At 36.1% G+C, this 21,449-nt stretch overlaps 1 protein-coding gene across 5 annotated transcripts in view; it reads right to left on the bottom strand.

The window, feature by feature from the left end:
* Positions 1–579: 579 nt before the first annotated feature.
* Positions 580–21,449, bottom strand: part of pde1cb (phosphodiesterase 1C, calmodulin-dependent b) — a 95,782-nt gene continuing 74,912 nt past the window's right edge. For 4 of the 5 annotated variants that reach the window (XM_079876340.1, XM_079876341.1, XM_079876343.1 and 1 more), the window contains 13 exons: positions 19,616–19,682; positions 16,718–16,834; positions 16,497–16,637; positions 12,055–12,155; positions 10,397–10,525; positions 8,832–8,933; positions 8,243–8,363; positions 5,701–5,782; positions 4,783–4,897; positions 3,999–4,165; positions 3,230–3,427; positions 2,620–2,676; positions 580–1,732 (listed from right to left, as the gene is read on the bottom strand). In XM_079876340.1, the coding sequence (XP_079732466.1) occupies positions 1,716–1,732; positions 2,620–2,676; positions 3,230–3,427; positions 3,999–4,165; positions 4,783–4,897; positions 5,701–5,782; positions 8,243–8,363; positions 8,832–8,933; positions 10,397–10,525; positions 12,055–12,155; positions 16,497–16,637; positions 16,718–16,834; positions 19,616–19,682 (1,414 nt within the window). In that variant the 3' untranslated portion in view covers positions 580–1,715. Of the gene's footprint in view, positions 1,733–2,619; positions 2,677–3,229; positions 3,428–3,998; positions 4,166–4,782; positions 4,898–5,700; positions 5,783–8,242; positions 8,364–8,451; positions 8,509–8,831; positions 8,934–10,396; positions 10,526–12,054; positions 12,156–16,496; positions 16,638–16,717; positions 16,835–19,615; positions 19,683–21,449 lie in introns of all 5 variants that reach the window. The other variant, XM_079876342.1, reaches the window with a different exon arrangement.

The raw sequence follows: 21,449 nt of genomic DNA, 5'->3' as shown, positions 1-21,449 counted from the left end.
TCCTGAAAAAAAAATTGTTTCACGGTTTCCACAAAATATTAAGCAACCGTTTTCATCATTGATAATAATCAGAAATGTTTCTTGAGCAGCAAACCAGCATATTAAGGCCCGTTCACACCAAGGATGATAAATATAATGCCTTTAGAATGATTTCTGATACATCATGTGACTGAATTCTGGAGTAATGAAGCTTTTCCATCATAGGAATAAATTACATTCTAAAAAATATGAAAATAGAAAAGAGTTATTTTAAATTGTAATAATATTTCACTATATTACAGTTTTACTGTAGGCCTATTTTTGATCAAATAAGTGCAGCCTTGGTGAACATGAGACTTTTTTTGCATGGTAGTGTATTTGATAGAGCGTCTTTAAGATTAAGATGAATTACAAAAACTCAAAAGTAAAACGTCTGGATATGTTCATGAGAAGAAATTAGGAAAATGTGCTTATATCGCCATGAAAATCATGTTAAAAGGCCCTCAAAAAAACATAACGGTCCTAAAAATGGGTTTGTTTTCATCATGCAAAATGTAATTTCCTATTTGCTTTCTTTTGATTTTGGGCTGAAATGTTCAGGACTGCCTGCTCAAAGGACAGAGAAACGCTTGTCACAAAAACCTCAGGACATCAGTAAAAATGACGTACGGCAAATATCTAGGTATTGCAGAGCGAGCACAGTGATATGGTTATGACTTACACACTACTACGTTCAGTTATAAGACTTACATCGTCTATGGTGACTGCTAGTTTGTGCGTGAGCGTTTCCTGTAGAAGACGTTTGCGTTCGGTTCGCTTTCAGAAAGACTACATGAAGAAAGGCATCTGAAGGTAAGCGAGAGAAGGAAAAAATCTTAGGTTGAATCCGGCGTTTTCTACTCCACAGCTGCACACAGACGTGCTCCAATAAGAAATACTGCCACTTCGTACGGCTTTTCTCAGTTATAAAAGCTCTGATCTAAATGCAGACAGTCATTTACAATAATAATACATATGCACATTCAGGGTTTCATATACGCAACCTCTATTAGCTGATGAGGCATTGCCAACAAACGCGAGTCGGAGGCAGACATTGCATAAAAAATAAAAATAAAAATCAGTCCATTTTGAGTAAAGCGTGTTTAAAATAACTGAACACAATGTCATGTTGCCGCAAAAGCAGATCTGGGTGAATATTGATCACGGGTGCAACTGCTAAGATTAGATATTTACAGTTTAACGCAGGCCGCATATTATATATTATGTAGCATATAGTATTTAGATCTAAATCATAGACACGTGGCAAGTCATCCGACTGCAAATGCAGAAAGACATAGAAAGCATTTGTGCGTGTAATTACAAATGATTTTAACAAGAATTCGTGTGTACTGTATAATGGCATTGTTTCAGCTCTTGCATGCTTTTTTCTTAGCGGATGAACTCATTGCTCTCTAAAGGTTTGGGAGGGAAATGAGATCTGCTTCAGTTAATGAAACAGACCAGACAAAAGCAGCCGTTGTCCCTCGCCTGTGACATTCTTCATCGTTCAGAGGGATCAGTCTTACGAAAGTCTGGAGATAACTGCAGCAAAGGCTTTGGAGGGGATAGAGGCCGAACACAAAGTGATGTAAGCATTAGCTGTGTCCTCTAGAGGGCGCCGTGAACCTTCAGAACCGAGGGGAAGTTCGCCGCTTCTGTGTCTGAAGTCGGACCGCAAGACGCCACTGGAAATCACTCTAGGCATTCGCAGGTTCTGCTCGAATCAGAGTGAAGAAACTGATGTCAGGAAAAACAGCCTCAGACATGAGAACAGCAAAAAACTTTTTAGGTACTTTGGTTACACTTTATTTCGGTGGTCACCTTTACATATTCTACTAACTATAAGTGGATTTGCAACTACATGTTAGAGTATTAGTAGACTGTTAGGTTAGGGTTCAGGTAGGTAGAATAAGTTGGTTGCAAAGTTACTGTCTGTTGGGGGACCATTAAAATAAAGAGTTAGCAGAAATTAAGCAGATAGTCTAATGCTGTAATGAGAGTTAGTTGACATGTACAGAGTTCAAAATTACCCCCAAAAGATCACTTAAAGTCATTGTTGTGTTAAATGAGAAAAGCATCGAATAGACATTGCAAAAAGTATTTTTATAGAAATAAATATTTTATTTTATTCAACATAGAATTTATTGCACTTAAATTGTTAGGCTACAATAGCCATGATTTTTTTCAGAATCTGCATCTGAATTGGTATTTAGATATATTTATAGACCAAAACCGTTTGGTTACCAACATTCCTCACGTAGTTACTTATAGTTAGTAGAATGTCTAAAGTGGACCATTGAAAATATAGTGTTAGGGTAACTTCAGTCACATTTAAAGTTAAAAACCTGAATGTCACCGTATGAAATATCAGATGTCTCAATGTCTTTTAAGTAACTGGTGTTTTGGGGATTTTCTTGGTGAAGTTCACACAGGTGTCCTAGCAGAGACACCACAGGTGCACTTTTCTTTTCAACAATGCCACCCGGTCTGATATTTTATTATATGATGCAATGACATTCAGATATTAATACATTCTGTAACTACCTACAGTGACATCAAAAGCGTATTCGGACAGAATACAGAACAAACATGCATGTTTACCACTGAGTGTTCTCTTATCTTCATCTGCTGGTGACTCTGCCTCTTCAGACACTTCTCCTGTTCACAGACGTCAGATGAGCACACATTCAGTGGAACAGACAAAAGACAAAATGTGATCGGACAGAGAGATAGATGGATAGACAGACAGACAGACAGACAGACAGATAGATAGATAGATAGATAGATAGATAGATAGATAGATAGATAAGATAGATAAGATAGATAAGATAGATAGATAGATAGATAGATAGATAGATAGATAGATAGATAGATAGATAGATAGATAGATAGACAGACAGACAGACAGGCAGACAAGATAGATAGATAGATAGATTTGATCAAATTAAATTTATTTCCCAAGTGATAAATGGATATCGCTTAAATAAATCTAATGAGGTTATGTGGCAAACTATGGTTTTGAATAGCATGCTGTATCAAGTACATAATGCACAGAATGCAGTGGGAAGGAATTCTCCCATTCCACACACACAGTGTTAGTTACTCTTATCACTCTGATTATTATCCACCAGAGGGCAGTCAGTGATGCATCTTGAAATTGAGCAACATTAACTGAGCTGACAGTAACAGTCATTTCATCTGATCACAATACCGTTCTGTAATTTCCGATGTTCCCCTTCTTTTTGTGAGTGGTCATGGGGACTTTCTTCTGGGGGTCCGTCCCCCCCCCCAGGCTCCGGGTTGTCCTCTCCCACCCTGTCTTTCTTTGGTCCCGCCAGCTCCGGGTCTCTGTTTTCCACGGTTGCCTCCTGCTGTTCCTCCAGCTCTCGTTTGGCCTTCTCCTCTCTCTCTGGTATGAGACACAGTGAGAGGCACATTACTATTCACATCACTATTCACTCACTCAGAGTCAGAATGCATGAAATGTGCAAAATGCTACAAAAGTTTGGATGTACCAATTCAGTACTAATATTCACATTTGAAGGTTTCAAACTCGGATGGTATAAGATTTTTTAATGTTTTTGAAAGAAATCACTTATGCTCACCAAGGCACCATTTATTTGATAAAAAAAAGTATTTAAAAAAAAAAAACAGAAATATTACAAACAAAAATAACTGTTTACTAATTGAATTTATTTAAAAAAAGCTGATTTTTCAGCATCATTACTCCAGTCTTCAGTGTCACATGATCCTTCAGAAATCACTCTAATATACTGATTTGCTATTCAAGAAACATTTATTATAATTATAACAGTTGTGCCGATTCATGTTTTTGTGGAAACCGTATGTCTTTCCTAAATGTGTTCTGCTGTTGAGTTCCAGTGTGCAAACCGTCCTGTTTGAGGATGATTTATTCTGCGTGACGTCCCAGATACAGTTCTCAAACATATGCATTCTCACAGGGATGAATCTGCTCGCACCTTTATCCGCCTGCGTCTTCCAGCGCTCTCTGTTCAGAGAAACCTCCTCGTTCCAGATGGCCTTGAAGTTCTTCAGGTCCACAGTGAGCAGCGAGCAGTTCAGGGATCCGCTTCCATCAGACCCAGAGCTGTTCACACTGCTCCTCTTCGAATCTCCGGCAGTAATACTGGTTGAATAGGACTCGTCATAAATCACAATATTGCATATACATCGGCAGTAATCACATCCACTAAGCTTCTGTAACATCCCCATATCTACCTAAATGTCCTGCTCTGTTGATCATTATTATGCTGCTGCTGCTTTGTGTCCTTTCTATGAACCTCCGGTCTGTTTTAGTTTACCATACATTCTAAGGGAAGGGATATAATTCAGTCCTTTATATGCAGAAGATGCAATTTGTTACGCAAAGAAAGTATGCGCTCTTAAGCTTAGTCAGTGGATATTCAACTCCTACTTAGAGAGTCCAAAGAAACTTTCAAACTTAAATTGTGTTAGAGTGGAGTGAGAGCTGTCTGACCTGATGGATCACTTTAAACTGAATTAAAAAGGTCAGAAACAGCAGTGCACTTACTCACATTCACTCTTTTTCTAAACGATCCAACTGAGGTATCTGATCGGGACTGAATTGGATTTGCAGTAATGACTGCAAAAGAACCAGTGAATTGGGTTTCGACACTAAGGAAAGCTATTATTGCGGCCTGAGCAGTAATTTGACTGGTTCGTCTTAATGAGCATTCGTTATCTCTATTCCTGTACTGCAGAAGCAGACTTCCAGACTCTGACCTGCGAAATCCAGCCAGGCCTGAACTCGTGGCCTCTTCAATGAGCGGCGTGACGATCTTCTCGGTCATGTCCGTCAGAACCGTGAACGTGGGAACAACGATGAAATCAATGAAACCTACAGAAAATGACAAAGAAATTGCTTATTTTTGTGCACGATATTTAAAAAAAATGTTTGAATGAATGATCCTCATATGCATGATCTTCAAAAATAGCCACTGTAAGTTTAAAGCTGAAAGGTGTCATTTTATACTCTTAATACGAGTATTGCAGTTTAGCGTAATTCATAGTTTTGCGATAGCAATATTTACATTTAATTGCAAGCATTTGTGCCAACATATGACAGTCAATAAAACAGATAAATGCTTCATTTTTTGCACTGAGCTACATTTTTAAAAAGATATTCAAATAAAAATAGCCATGTGTTTCAGCTATAGTATGGTAAGTTTAAAGCTGAAATGTGTATTTTCTCCCCCTTTTCCAGCTTAATACGAGAAAAATTAGAATATCGTGCAAACGTTCATTTATTTCAGTAATTCAACTTAAAAGGTTAAACTAATATATAGACTCATTACATGCAAAGTGAGATATTTCAAGCCTTCATAAGCCTTATGAAAACCTTTTCACAATATTCTAATTTTGAATTTGGGGTTTTCATAAGCTGTAAGCCATAATCATCAAAATTATAACAAATAAAGGCTTGAAATATCTCACTTTGCATGTAATGAGTCTATATAATATATTTGTTTTACCTTTTAAGTTGAATTACTGAAATAAATTAACTTTTGCACGATATTCTAATTTTATAAGTTTCACCTGTATTTGCAATTTAGCGTAATTATTAATACATTTGCAATTGCAGTATTGAGATTTAATTGTGAGCATTTGTGTCTGCGTACTTCGCGTGTGTTTGTCACTCACCGATCTGGGATTGGGCCACCATAGTGGACTTACGGTCACACAGAGGTGAGAAAGGTAAACCAAGCTCTGCCTCCTTATCACCCTGCAAACACAAACACATCATTCAACTGCACAGCTACACTCATACATTACACAGTATCTTATCAGGGGGACATTTTCAAATATATAGCACAATTATTAACCAACACAGGTATGAAATATGTGGCACTTTCCACAAACAAAGTGTACAAAATAGGGCCTCAAATGGATAATTATTTCAAGTCAACAAATAGTTAAAGGTGCTGCATTTATTTATTTATTTATTTTTTATTAAACTAAAGCATAAAAATACCATAATATGTTTCATATATTTAGTTCACATACCCGTTTCTCCAAAAAAACAATGCAATTTCTAAGCAGTTATTCTACTTTGTCGGGATGTCTGTTTTTGTTTTCGTCTGTGTGATTCCGCCCACTGACAATTTCCCAGTTGCTGGGAACACAGCGTATCACAGCTATGGAATCCATCGAACGAACTGGGTCAGAGGTCGCAGATGATACCTGACCTAAAAAGCCTCGGCATTCATCTTATAAGCTTAATGACCCAGAGGCATATTAAAACGTGGATAAATCAACTCGTCAACTTACAGTGTAAAGCTTGACGTCTTCCATTAAAAAGGGCAGATTATCAAACTAAATATTGTATGAGTGGTTTTATTTTCTATCGGGGATTTCAAGGTTTGTTACTAAAAATTAAGACATAAATACAGTTCAAAACCCTAATTTATTTGCTCTAGATCTAACTAGCAAAACTTATTTTGTTAACTAATCACTTATTAACATCAATTGTTCTTCCAATAAAGAACCTGTTATTTGAGCCTCTGAAGCTCTGATACTTATAAAGTAGTGCCAAAGTGCAGCATATTTGTGGAAAGTGCCATGTAAAGCCCTACAGCCTCATTCATCTTGAAATGGGAGTTAAATTAAATGTTTCTGCACTGCTCACTGAGTCTGCTACACCATAACCGTACTCAATATAAGCCCTGTCAGCAGTCTGTGGCCGGATACTAGCCTGTCTGAATCCAGATAAATGCTTATGAAATGACGCGGTGGACAGTTGCAGCTCTGGTTCAGATATATTTTTTTCATATACTAAATATTCGTAAACATTATTTGAAGGCAGACTAAAATAAACTGTCAAGCTTTTATGTTCAGCCTGTTATGATTGATCTGCCTCCTGGTGTGTACAGCTGCTGGAACAATACTAGACAAACACTCACACAAACAAACACACACACACACACAGGAATAGCTCCCATCCTCTAATCTGTCAATCAATCAAAGCATATTTATGAAGCCCACTCTATGGAGAATAGAGCTGTGAATGTACTTTATAACAGTCCCTTTAGTAGCAGATAAACAGATGACGGGTAAGATCGGGAGGTAATACAGAGAAAGCAACTCCCTTCCATTGTTCACTTTACAAAGCAAAAGAGACAGACAGAGTCCATTAGTGCATTGGGCCTATTTTGACAGTCAATAATTATATATAATATATATAAGGGGCAAGTGCAGTCCATATAAGCTGCGAATGCTCTGCACACCCAAGCCATTCGTGGACTCGCTAATTAATATTAACACTACAGATTACTAGAAATTCCCTAGTTTGATGTGTACCATAAAGCTTACGTGATAAAATGTAACGTATGTAACTGTCCATCGTTTATTTATTTGCCAAACGATGATCATTTTCTTCAAATCTGCCAGTTGCGGAGGGTTTCAGTTGAGCGCATCCACAACAGCTTTGGTCTCTATGTCTGTTGTTATGGATCGTCATCATTCTCCCGCGTTCTCATTGGTCAGCTGGCGTATGGGTTACACAAACAGTGACACGAACAGTAATGATGAAGTCGGTTTTAACGTATCAGTTCCTCATCCTTTTGAAGTGCATGCAACGTGGATTTGTTGGCGTTATTTTGTCACTTATTGGGAGCAGTATGCTAGCTGGAGCCGTTTACCTCCAGTCTTTGTGCTAAGCTAGGCTAGCGGTGGGTAAGTTACGGCACGCACGGAGATGAGAAGGGTATGTAAGGACTTATCTAACTCTGGGGGATACGCTGAATAAGCTGAAATCCCAAAAAGTCAGCGTGTTCCTTTAAGCATTTCCAACAAAATTTTTGTATTATAAAATACATGTATATGACATTACTGTGATGTTTAAAAGATGAGCCAAGTGCTGTTCACGTGATCATGCCAAAGTTTAATTTCGGGACCTGCATTCGATAGGGCCGTGAAAGCCAGTTAGTTTCAGAGGGTTATGTTCAGGTGTAAACAATCTCAAATGACACACTTCTCCATATGCTCTCGTTTCTGCAGCCTATGATAACCCTGGCGCAGGCTTGCGTGTGATTGGATGAAAGGGCAATCGGAAGAGAACAGGAAGCGAAACCGAGAGAGGATTAAAATACATAGTGCAAGATGAGATTTTTCTAGCTTCATCTCACACATACGTACAAGCGCATACACCTTCCGAACGGATCTGAAGAACAAACATGAGTCAAACCTGTCGGAAAAACTCCTCCAGCAGTGACGTAGTCCAGCGATGGTGCAGATCCCAGTTCTTGGCTGGATGACTGATGTCGGCCACGTGTAACAGCAGAGACAGAGCCTTGGGTTTATCAATTCTGGGAGAAGAAAACACCAATCTGAATGGTAAATACGTTTTTGTTCTGACACATGACAATGAGATTAAATGGAGATTAAATGACATACATTTTCAGATGTTTCTCCTGAGAACAAGTCCCCATTAATCCATTAATAAGAAGATACCTAAAAAACACAGCTAACTGCTCAGATTTGCCAAAATAAGAAAGTCTTTAATCAAAAGATCCCAATAAGAACTCAAACATTTTGTATCAAATTCTCCTAAAACCAAACGATCTGATCTGCATTCATTTTACAGCTCTATATTTTACTCCGTATCATTTGTCTCTTTTTATTTCTCTTAAGGAATCTTTAGAAACATCAATCTTAATAAAGTCTCTACTGCTATGAAAGAACAACCTCTAACCAATAACATCTTGCTCTGGGGAGACGCAGACAAAGCAAAAGGTGACAGACAGGTCGGATCTGTGTTTGTAAAGGTTTCTCACCCCTCGGGCTGCTGGAGGAAGTTCTTCATGGCTTTGACCTGCTGGAAGTGGCAGGACATGTCAGTGGCCAGAACCATCTCGACCACGAGCGCCCTGAGCTCTCTAAAAACACAAGCACACAAAACACCAGCACTGAATCTCCTCACCGGAGAAAGAAGTTCAGTTCCGCTTCAAAGCGCTTCAACCGTCCTCTTTCTGAATGAGAAATAAATCATTTCCATCTCTGTCTTGCTGTAAAACTTCACAGGACTTTCTTTATCTCTTGTGTTTAGTTTAAAATAGCTTTCAGCACTTTTTGGGCCAGATTTACTGAAGGCAGATTAGACCAAAAAAGCGCAGATGAGAGTAGAAAGTTCTGCGCGTGATCTACCGATTAAAAGAACAATAGTAAATTAAAGGACACAGACGCAGCCGGATCATTTCTATAGTGACCAACGCAATCTACCAATTAGCATTATAGATGGGCTTTTTTGACTGTTAAATAATAGTGCAAACACCAGTAAATTGACTAGCGCAAACCTTAGTAAATGACCTTGCATGATTCATTTAAATATTCTCCTCCCATAAATGTTGCGTCTGAAAGGGAAACTCCTACAAATGCATATGCAATAAAGTCAGCCGCAAAAATAACCCTGGCCATGCCTTTTCAGCCTTCTTTTTTTACTGCATGTCTATAGTATATCCTGACAGTAGTGTTTTAGTTTTTTGAGTATTTAGTCTCTTAAAATAATAGCGCTTTAAAACCCGTTCACTTTTTTATTTTTGTAATTTTTCTAAACCAACTTCTTTATATATATATAAACACGCAGTGTTGGTGTAGTGTAATTAATAACTAAGTAATTATTACTGTAATAAAACATTAAATTACGAAGTAATTATTACTGTAATTGCATTAAATACTGTATAAACTATAGAACAAATCTATATAAAACAATAGTGGATTTAACATCAACATTTTATATCTAATGTTAAAATGTATGTTATTAAATGTAACCTTCTCCCTTTAAACACTTTGCTCATTTCAAGAATTTATGCAATTGTATATTGTTTATTTGAAAGAATTAAAAGAGCAGTTTCTTGTCTATCCTTGTATTGTTCGACTGGTTGAGGTTGATATGGGATTTAGAAAGTAATTACTAATAAGTAATCCAATTAGAGAGTAATTAGTACAGTTATCTAATTAGACTGTTGAAGATGTAATTAATGTAGATAATTAGTAACACAACACTGTATGTGTATATATATATATATATATATATATATATATATAGCAGTATGTGCTGCTGTATATATACGTATACTATATATTTTTGAGAGTCTGGCTTTAAGTTTGAATGAATGAATAAATGAACAAGACCTTATTTGAACAAAAAGAAAAAAAAGGGGAAATCTGCAAGTTTTAATAAAAATCAAATCAAAATCAATAGTTGAAGAAAAACTCAGTTACTAAGAGATATCACGATATTGCAGTTACAGAATATTGATGTCAAACTGTCAGTTTGTCTGTTCTCTGGAGACAAAAGAAGTGAGATAATGATGAAAATGTACATAATGATGGATGATACCTCCAGTCATCTTTGGAGAGGTTGTACAGGATGTTCATCTCGTCGTCGTCCTGAAGCAGTCGATACGCAGCGCTGACGTGATGACTCTCCAGGACAGAGCGGTCGTTGTACAGGATGGCTGTGTCCGACCTGAAGGAACGAGTGCAAACTCAATACACACGGTTTTCCTTTTTCTATTCAACAAAGAAGCCTGAAAAAAATGTATTATGGTTTCCACAAATATATGAAGCAGCACAACTGTTTTCAACATTGATAATAATCAGGGGCCGTATTCACAAAGCATTTTATCTTACCACTAAGAGTACACCTAAATCGCACTAAAAGATTTTAGCTAGGAGTTTTCTCTTAAAAGTTATTCACAATGCCTTTCAGACCTACTCTTAGTAAAGAAAAATGACAACTCCTAAACTAAGAGTGTCTTCGTTGCTATGGATGACGTCATTACTCATGCACGAGCTTGACTGAAGTGACCACCTTGATTGGCTGATGATTGTAACGCAGGAATGATTCCAAACACCTCCCCTACGATGATGAGTGACAGGTGACAGGTCTGAGAATGCGTGCGCTACACAAGTAGTGCGAAGGACGGAAGATGATGAATAACTGAATAAATAGCCTAAATGAATAAAGAGTAAGGCAAAACAAATAGCCTAGTAGCCTAATGAAACATATGGATTGATGCAATATCTTTGCAACATTATTGAATTAATCTGTCACTATATGCCTCCGTTTGCAAAGAGAAGAACATTCTAATTTGATTCACAATGATACGTTACAATTAGTTTACATGCAATGAGTAGTCTATTTTTGGTTGTTGTTGGTGGCGTTATTGCATCTAGTTATGCCTACAATGCAAAATTGTTCCCTCGCGATTGGAAGCTCCTGTAGCCGCCGCATACGCATTTCAAAACATCGCAACGTGAAATGCCACAAAAAGCGGTTTGTGAATAGGTCTTAGTGAGTTAGGAGTCCTCTCGACTTCTTTTAAGCTGTCCCAGGCTTAGGTGCTACTTTTAGGGCTAAAATGCTTCGTGAATTACTCTTAGTCAAAAAAATTAGGAGTCCTAAAGTTACGAGTGACACGCCCATTATTTTTAGGAGTTGCTCCTAAATTCGCCAGTTAGGAGCTACTTTTAGCCTTAAAATTCTTTGTGAATACGGCCCCAGAAATGTTTCTTGAGCAGCAAATCTGCATATTAGAATGATTTATCAAGGATCATGTGACACTGAAGAATGGAGTAATGATGCTGAAATAAGTCACAGAAATAAACATATTCACATAGAAAACTGTTATTTTAAATTGTAATAATATATTCACAATATTACGGTTTCACTGTATTTTTGGTCAAATAAATACAGGCTTTGAAAGAGACTTCTTTCAAAAACACATTTCATTTAGTCTTATCAACCCCAAACTTTTTACATCATACAAACCAATTCACTGACACAAGGAAACCAGGAGAAAAAAAAAACACTCCTTATCAAAACTGTGTTTTTGTTTTATTCCCATTTCCCCATTCTTGTAATTTGTCCCAGGTCAGGTTTTGGTCAGAAAGCTAGTTGTTCATGCTAGTTTGATCCAGCCGGCTCATGTTGAGGTTTCGTGACAGTAGCGTAGGAGTCTGATGGATGACTCACCCAGTGCTCTCATGCGTTACCTGGTCTGGATGTGGAAGTTGTTTGTGGTCCCGGTGTGTTCGTAGTCGTGGACGGCAGCGGCGAAAAGCATGGCTAAAATCTCCAACTCTGTCATCCAGTGCTGGAGAGGAAAGAAACATCACGCATGAGAGCTCTTTAACATCTCATTTCTCCTTAATGGAAAAGAGCACATAGAGACCTCTGCTGAAATCACCATCTTCTAAGATGTTTTCCTGATTAAAAAATGCCTAGTAAACATCTCAAACTGTGCTTAGATTTGAGTGAACTATTCCTTTCAGAGAGCATAATATCTTGGGTATTTTTATGACCCTACATTTCAATCTTTTCTTTTTTGTTACACCACAACTGCCTTAGAAATACAATACCGGTCAAAAGTTTGGAAATGTTTTTCTTATGCTCATCATTGATTTGATCAAAAATACAGAAAAACAGTAATATTGTGAAATATTATTACAATTTAAAATAACGCTTTTCTATTTTAATATATGATTTATTTTTGTGATGCAAAGCTGAATTTTCATCAGTCACATGATCCTTCAGAAATCATTCTAACGCTGATTTATTATCAATGTTGAAAACAGTTTTGCGGTTTACTATTTGTTGATACTTTTTTCAGGATTCTTTGATAAATAAAACAATAAAAAAGAACAGCATTTAATTAAAATAGAAATCTTTTGTAACAATATACACTAAAGTTCAAAAGTTTAGGGTCAGTATTTTTTTTTTCTTTCTTTTTTTTTGAAAGAAATTAAAAAAATAATAATTTATTACTTTTATTCAGCAAGGATGTGTTAAATTGATAAAAAGTGATGGTAAAGATTTATACTGTTAGAAAAGATTTCCATTTTGAATAAATGCTGTTATTCATCAATGAATTCTAAAAAAAATAATCACAGGTTCCAAAAAAATATTAAGCAGCACAACTGTTTCCAACACTGATAATAACGGAGTATCAAATCATCATATTAGAATGATTTCTGAAGGGTCATGTGACACTGAAGAATAGAGTAATGATGCTGAAAATTCAGCTTTGCATCACAGAAATAATGTTAAAGTATAGAAAACTATTAATATATTAATAATATACATTATATATATACATTAATAATGTTAAACTAATAGAAAACCATTATTTAAAAATGTTAAAATATTTCACAATATTACAGTTTTTTTCCCTGTATTTTTCATCAAATCAATGCAGCCTTGGTGAACCTCTTTCAAAAACATTAAAAATAGTAATATTTTCGAACTTTTGATCGGTACTTTATTTGTACTATTTTTACTTTATTTATATTTGCTACAAAAAGTGCATTTTTATGACGGTGAACTTTAGAAGAAACATTTTAGATTAAGTTGTCACCATGAAATCAAAATGGCCAATTCCTATTTTTTTATGGAATACTGCAGTATTTGCAATATATGATGTATCCATGCACATCATTATTATCATTTTTTAATTCATGTGCCCTTGTAATCTTTCATCAAAATAATTCCCCTCCCTCTCACAGTGACATCTCTTCTCTTCTCTGATGACGAGGGCGGGACAAACTGTCACTCGATTCAGATCACTCCAATAACAAACCACAACTATAAAAAAAAACAATAACCATCCAATCAACTCCTGATAGAGAAAAATCATGCCCCGCCCTACATGTTTTCTTGTTCGATATACGTTTTGTTTTTTGTTTAAAATATGGACTTTTATGGACTTCAAAACAGAAAGAAGAATGTCATAAACACCTAGGATGACTTGAGGGTGAGTAAATTCACTTTTAGTTGAACTATCCCTTTAAATCATGTAAATGTATTCTAGGAGAGCCCCAAAAATAAATAAATATAATATGGGCACTTGAAAATTAAAATAGCCAAAAGCACTGAGTAAACAGCAGTAAAATAATGGCCGTTTCAACACAGATCAATCTTAAATCTAAAGCTCTGAAGGACCTTGAGCTCTCAGCTGCACGCTGCTTCCCGTGGGACTTCATCTTAATATTTAATCATTTAATAGAGAGACTCCAGTTCAGAGTGCAAAATGACACCATCACATTGCATCTGTCTTGCAGAAGTGCATTCTGATGAGAGACGTGCCTCTCTGTGAGCAAGTCAGATGCAAGATAAAGAGATCTGTGTAAATGACCCTCGTATGAGAAAACCACATGAGGATTCTCTTCAGAAAGCCGCTGCTTTATGACAGGCCTTATATGATTGTTCATTAAAAAGCTTAAGATGTGTGTATGTGTGTTCGGCAGCACAAACGTGTCAGCAGAATTAATGATTACGCCGCTGGGTTTCTGCGCAGTTACTCTTGAGTTCGTGCCCACAGACTTCGACATGTTGTCACCGTAACATTATCAAGATGATTAACACCGTTTCTGAATTAAGAGCGAGTGGAACAACGCCACATTAGATCATTATAATCAACAAACCAGTCTTTGCCACAAGAGCATGTTGATAATGAAGTATAGTAATGTCGTTGCATTTCACCGCTGTAAACACGAGGGAAGAGCTTCCACAAGCCTGGAGCCGTGTTGCTATTGTTGATATAAACTATTAAAAATAGTTTTTGGTCAATTAAAGTGTAACTTCACTGATTTTCAATCGGTTTTGTATTGTTACAATGTTCAGTAGCTGTAAATGAACAATGTTTACTCGAAATTCATGTTTATTTGTCAGCAAAAGTCTACAACACACTGGATCCTTCACTGGAAAAACCAAAGGTTACTCACTACCGCTAAACGTTTACTCTTTGAATTCTTGCACCCAAGTCAACACCATTATGACTACAAGTTTGCTATGATATATTTCCTACTAAAGCAAGGCGGTATTTGATTCCGGTAAGCGCATCCATAGCAGACTGGTGGGAGTGGCATTGGACGGCGATTGGATGGTGTTGAAGTTGTCCGACCTATTTGGCAAAAGGGAAGACAACTGCCTTTTTTCTCTGTTTCTCTAGTCATGCAGCACCGATTTCAAAAATGTTTTCACCTTTCTACTGTATAGGTCACCTAGTGTTATTGAAAGCCCATTTTGCCAGTGCTGAAGTACCCCTTTAAAGGTCCCGTTATATGCCCCTTTTCACAAGATGTAAAATAAGTCTCTGATGTCCCCAGAGTGTGTATGCGAAGTTTGAGCTCAAAATACCCAACAGATCATTTTTTACAGCATGTTTAAATTGACATTTTTTGGGGCTCAGAAAAACAAGCTGTTTCAGTGTGTGCCCTTTAAATGCAAATGAGGTGCTGCTGGACGACACAGGGGGCGGAGCTTCATGAGCTCGCGCTCAGTCTCTCAGGACAATTTCACCTCACGGAATGATGATAATATCAGAAACTCTCAGTAACGGCGTTCATTTCGAGTCGGACAATAATGCCTACAGAGTCAGAGTGCTGTATAGAGATGAAACAGGTATAGTTTAGTAGTTTAATTACGGTTATTATAACGTATTTGTCATCTGCTTGTATGTATCCATTATTTATTAATAGCCTACAAGTCTGCTGTCTGAATGATGATCAAACATATACTGATGAGTTTAATAAAGTTTATTGTACATCACACAAAAGATGAAGCGTCAGTTTTACTTCAGAAAATCACCGTAAGAGCTGAGTAAACACAGTAGCCTAAGTTATAAGAAGTGCGCAAGTAGCCAGTAGAGTTGAGGGAGCATTCCTGTGGGCGGAGGTTAGTCAAGAAACGGTTCTAGTGACATCACTAAAGAAGGAAGTAGAGGGATGTAGTCCAAACGAGCCGTTTTTTGTAGTCAACTTCTGTTAAATAAAATATCTCGCTTGGCATTGAACTTTGAGCTTTATAATTTTACAGATATTATTTATGCTCTAACAGCAACATTACACACTAACTAAAGTTTGAAACATGGGATCACGCAGAACGGGACCTTTAAATAAAGCTGAAATAAAATAAAAATGCAAAAATTTTCAAATTAAAACCGAAATTTTGAAATGTTGGCTTGGCAACAAACTTAAAAAAATATATAAAGTTATAAATATATATATTTAAACAAAAAAAACAAGCGTACGTAAGAAAATTACTAAAACTTAAACTAAAATGAAAATGAAAACTGAAGATATAAAAATTAAAGCTAATTCAAAACAATAATAAAACAGTAAAACAGTAATACAATACTAAAAAAAACACTACCCTGGAAAAAGAACTGAAAAAAAAAAAAAAAAAAAAAAAAAATATATATATATATATATATATATATATATATATATATATATATATATATATATAATTAAATAAATAAAACATTTCTCTAATTTCATCTGCCATATTTAATGGATTATTTCACTGAGCTTGAGTCTTTTCCATTAAGGGAGCATAATTATGATTATAATAGATCTGTCCTGACCTCTTGACCTAATGGCCTAATTCATTCCAGTCATGGACCTCTGATGTGATCTGTGTGTGTGTTTCAGCTTACCACCATCCCTGTCTTCAGGAGCAGGTAGTGTACCGTCTGTGTGACGTCGGCTGCGTGTATCAGGTTGTGGTAGGGGTTTTTATGTTTGCTGTAACCCACTTCCAGAGCCTCCACAAATGAGACCAGCGCTGATACAGGGATCTGTCAGAGATACGGTGTTAATAACTCTGAAAAAGACCATTACAGCCCTCTACTCTCACTTCTTCAAGAGTTGTTTTCACCTTGAAGCGGCTGATGAGGTCGTATCGGGTGAGGAGCTCATAGAAGATGAATTTGAGTGAGTGGTCGCCACTCGACTCGTTCAGAGCAAATACATCAAACGACCACTTATCCACATTCTGAGGAGAAAAAGCAGAGAAACAAACTCAGCAAACAGACACTCTTCCCCTCTGCATATTCAACTTAGCACCTTCCGTCATGCCAGGTTTGATGCTAAACACTATTGGTTCTCATGTGTCGACTAAGAAAATGAATGCAATGTGAAATGTTCCTTTAAGAGAAAATACAATTTTATGCATTTGTATATCCCTATTTCAACCTTTTATTTTTTGTTACATTAAAGGTGAACTAAGTAACTTTTTTACCTTAACCGAACAGCTTCGGAGTCATTGGAATAGTTATATGACTTTTTTCGGGTTGAATGGTGGTCTTCTCACACCCCCCGAGCGCCTGTAAGCCGAAAAACCACCCTTGCAACTTTGGGCCGGCGCTTTAACACGTCTCTGTCCATGCGGGGGCGCTCGCAGGCGAGTGCAGAATGAATGGAGATCTATGACGCTATACCCATCAAAATCCACTTTTCTCATGATATCATTTTTTTTCTAGTAATTTGAATGTTGTATTCGAAAGGAGATGCAAAAAAATTACACATTGCTGGGTGTTAGATTTTTTAGAGTCACTTATTTGCTTTAAAAAGTCTTTTAAAGTGTCAATGACGTCATACACATGTACGACCAGAGATACTGCTTTACGGCAATCCTTCAGTCACTCTGGTGCTTTCGCGCTCTGCACTTTCTTTTCTCTCGAGGCATCGACAACACAGCTGACACAGGTAAACACACGTGCAAGACGAGTTTTTGTTTTGTTTGTTTCTGGTCCCGCTGCGGATGCCACGATGCCATCAAGCGGTATCTCTGGTCGTAATCAGTCCTTCACTGACCAATCAGCGTTCATTAGCAGAATGCTAGCGTGTTATGGGCAACAACAACTCAACCTGTAAGAAATCGAAAGGACATAAGTACTCGTTCATTCAACTTTCGACCTATAACCCATGTTGAACTTGCAAGACCTACAATCAAATCTGAGATTTCTCAACGGCAATTGGGTGAAAGAGACAAATTTAGCCGTCTAGCCCCATAGACTCCCATTCATTTTGCACTCGCCTGCGAGCGCCCCCAGTGGAACTCTGGTGGAACTACAACCAAAATTCGGTACAATAGGACTTAATAGGGAGTGCCAAGGCTCTCCGTAGACAGGCTCTGGTATCATACATACCTCAGTGGACATGGCTCCGTGCGTTCGCCGGGTTCTTTGAAAACAAATGCACATGACCAGAGGGAGAAGATTGGAGGGGGGAGAGTCGCCAACGAGTTTTGACGACAGTGTTGTCAAATATCTATTCCGAAGCTGTAGGGGGAGCTCTATAGAGAAACCCGTGAGCAAAAAGCGAGAAAACAGCGAAGAAATCGGCAAAGCTGCATAATGCTGCTTTAAAACTGCCTTTAGAAATGCTGTATTACAACTTCATTTATATTTGTTCATTTCTTTTTGTTTTACCCTTGTCTCAGACCCTGACTTTTAGTCTTAAACTTATTATTCTTATTTTTAAAATCTTTATTATTATTATTATTAATCTTATTATTAAAAATGTGTTAACGATTTTATAATCATATTACATAGTTGTGCTAGGAGTCACTTGTTTTATTTGTGGTATGTTGTAGTCAATATATGCTTTCTCCAGTGAGCTTTTGGGGATTTTTTCTTTTCTTTTTGCACGGTAAAATAAAACCTGTATCTTAGTCAGATAAGCCAGATAAATACCTTAAACAAGTTTAGTGTTTTGTTTTTCCTTCATATTTAAAATATTTAAAATTTATAAAATATTTTCCTCATATTTTGATTGTTTAATCAAACTTGTAGGGTCATAAAAAAACATCACTTTTGGCCACTACTGTACATAATGAAGCTCTTATATTTCTAGCATATTATATGTTTGGCAACAGTTCTTCTAACCCTAACTGATGGAGTCTGTAGCTTTTTCACATTTTTACCAAAAATTGATGCAGCTCTTGATGGAAATAACAGCAAAACATTTATTTCCATCAAGACGTGCATACATTTTTGGTCCAGATCTTGTTTTGTCAATGCAAGAGTCCAGCACTGTGTAAAGTCTCCTCCAGCACATCCCAAAAACTTTCACTGAATTTAAGCTCTGGACTCAGGGGAGCCGATTCATTGTGTGGAAATGATTCTTCATGATCCTCACAACCATTCTTTCACAGTTTGATCCTGATGAATCTTGACATTGTCATCCTGGAATATGGCCATGATGTGTCTTCCTAAATGGTTGTTTAAGAAATGAAAAGCTACACACTCCATCAATTAGGGTTAGAAGAACTGCTGCCAAACATATAACATGCTAGAAACATAATAATCTCGGGCTCGGCAATAATGATCCATAAGCATTTGCCTATTTAAATCCAAACAGTGACTTTATCTTTTTGGGCCAGGCAGTGTATATATTTGTGCATCATTTCCAATCAAGCTGTAGACAAATAATTTGACAAAAAGTGTGAAAATATTATTTGTGTGCATTTAGGACAGAGTGTTAACGAAAGGAGAAAGACGGCACCCATGTTTTTGTTTTATTTTCACTTTAATTCCACCACAGAATGCAACTGAAACAAGTGCTTGGCTGGGGAGACAAAAATGACTGACTTCTTCTGTGATGCATTTATATCTAATATTGGCCATTGTTAGTGAACAAATTAAAAAAGTGAAAAGGTACAAGTGAAAAGCATGTTTTAAAAGTTTAATTTCTGAAAAAAAATGTTGTAATAGTTGGAGAGCCATTGGACAATGGCTGCTTATGAGAATGGAAGAGTGTGTGAGTATTTTACCTTAAGCACAGCTATGACAGAGGAAGGGTAACTCAGTCCCACCATGTTAGAAGTTCGGCGGTACATTCTGTTAGAAAGAGATAAACACATCAAGTGAAAGCGGCAGCACAGACCACAGGCACTCCAAACACAATGCCATAATCTTCACCTTCAAAATGACAAAACATAAAATGTAGAGGACAACCTGCACTTTCTTTAAGTAAATGCTTTGTCAGAGCAATTTATACTGTATGTGCAGTGTTAGAGAGAGAGAGAGAGAGAGAGAGGGAGGCAGAGTGACTATACTTATTCAGACTTGTCAAAAAGATGATGTATGTGCATGCATACGCTGACTCACATTAAGCTCAATGCATAGATTTATAATAATTTCACAGAAGACTTTAATGCTGCCTGGCGAGGAAAGAAATGGCCTTAAAGAGGATTCAGACTGATTTATTAACACTGGAAGGTTCCTGCTTCGTGTTCTTGGTTACAAAAAAAATAACATCTAAATGTATTTATTTTCTAGTTTTAATATTATTAACTAAAACTATTAAAATAAAGCTGATAACAACATGAGATGAAAAACTTAAAATGTTTACCTTGGCAACTACTAAAATGACTAAAACTGAAATAAAAATAAAAATCAATTAAACCTATATATATATATATATATATATATATATATATATATATATATATATATATATACAGTACAGGTCAAAAGTTTGGAAACATTACTATTTTTCATGTTTTTGAAAGAAGTTTCTTCTGCTCATCAAGCCTGCATTTATTTGATCAAAAATACAGAAAAAAAATGTAATATTGTGATATATTATTAAAATAATTGTTTTTCAGTTTATTATACTTTAAAATATCATTTATTTCTGTGATACAAAGCTGAATTTTCAGGATCATTACTCCAGTCTATCACATGATCCTTTAGAAATCATTATAATATGATGATTCATTATCAAAGTTGGAAACAGTTCTGCTGCTTAATATTTTTTCATAACCTGTGATACTTTTTTAGGATACTTTGATGAATAAAAAGTAAAAAAAAAAAAGAAGCAAATTTTTTAAAAATAGAAATCTTTTGTAACAACAATATACACTACTGGTCAGTAATTTGGGGTCAGTAATTTTTTTCTTTCTTTTTTTGAAATAAATCAATACTTTTATTCAGCAAGGATGTGTTAAATTGATAAAAAGTGATAGTAAAGAAGATTTATATTATTAGAAAATATTTTTTTTTATTTTGAATAAATGCAGTTCTTTTTAACCTTTTATTCATCAAATATATTAGGCAGCAGAACTGTTTCCAACACTCATAATAAATCAGAATATTAGAATGATTTCTAAAGGATCATGTGATAGACTGGATGTCACATGTGACACTGAAGACTGGAGTAATGATGCTGAAAATTCAGCTTTGCATCACAGGAATAAATTATTTTGTAATAATATTTCACAATATTACTGTTTTTTTCCTGTATTTTTGATCAAATAAACACAGCCTTGATAAGCATTAGAGACTTCTTTCAAAAATATAAAAAAACGTAATGTTTCCAAACTTTTGACCTGTACTGTATATATACACTAAAATCAACAAAAGCACATCAAACTAAAAAAACTAAAATTAAAATGAAAATATAAAAAAAATGAACTGCTATAATATACATTTTATAAAAATAAAAAAGCTAATTCAAAATATTAATAAATATTATAATAGCATGTCCTTTGATCCTTTGAAATGAAAGAGACATCCAAAATAAGAGTTCAAAATGTGACACTGCAACATACACTTATGCCTACATCATATTGGAGGCTGTTTACATATAAGTTTTAAAAGGAG

The sequence above is a fragment of the Squalius cephalus genome, assembly GCF_949319135.1.
Source record: "Squalius cephalus genome assembly, chromosome: 7".
Classification (NCBI taxonomy): domain Eukaryota; kingdom Metazoa; phylum Chordata; class Actinopteri; order Cypriniformes; family Leuciscidae; genus Squalius; species Squalius cephalus.
Note: the sequence above shows the minus strand (reverse complement) of the source record. Positions and strands in the feature narration are given on the sequence as shown.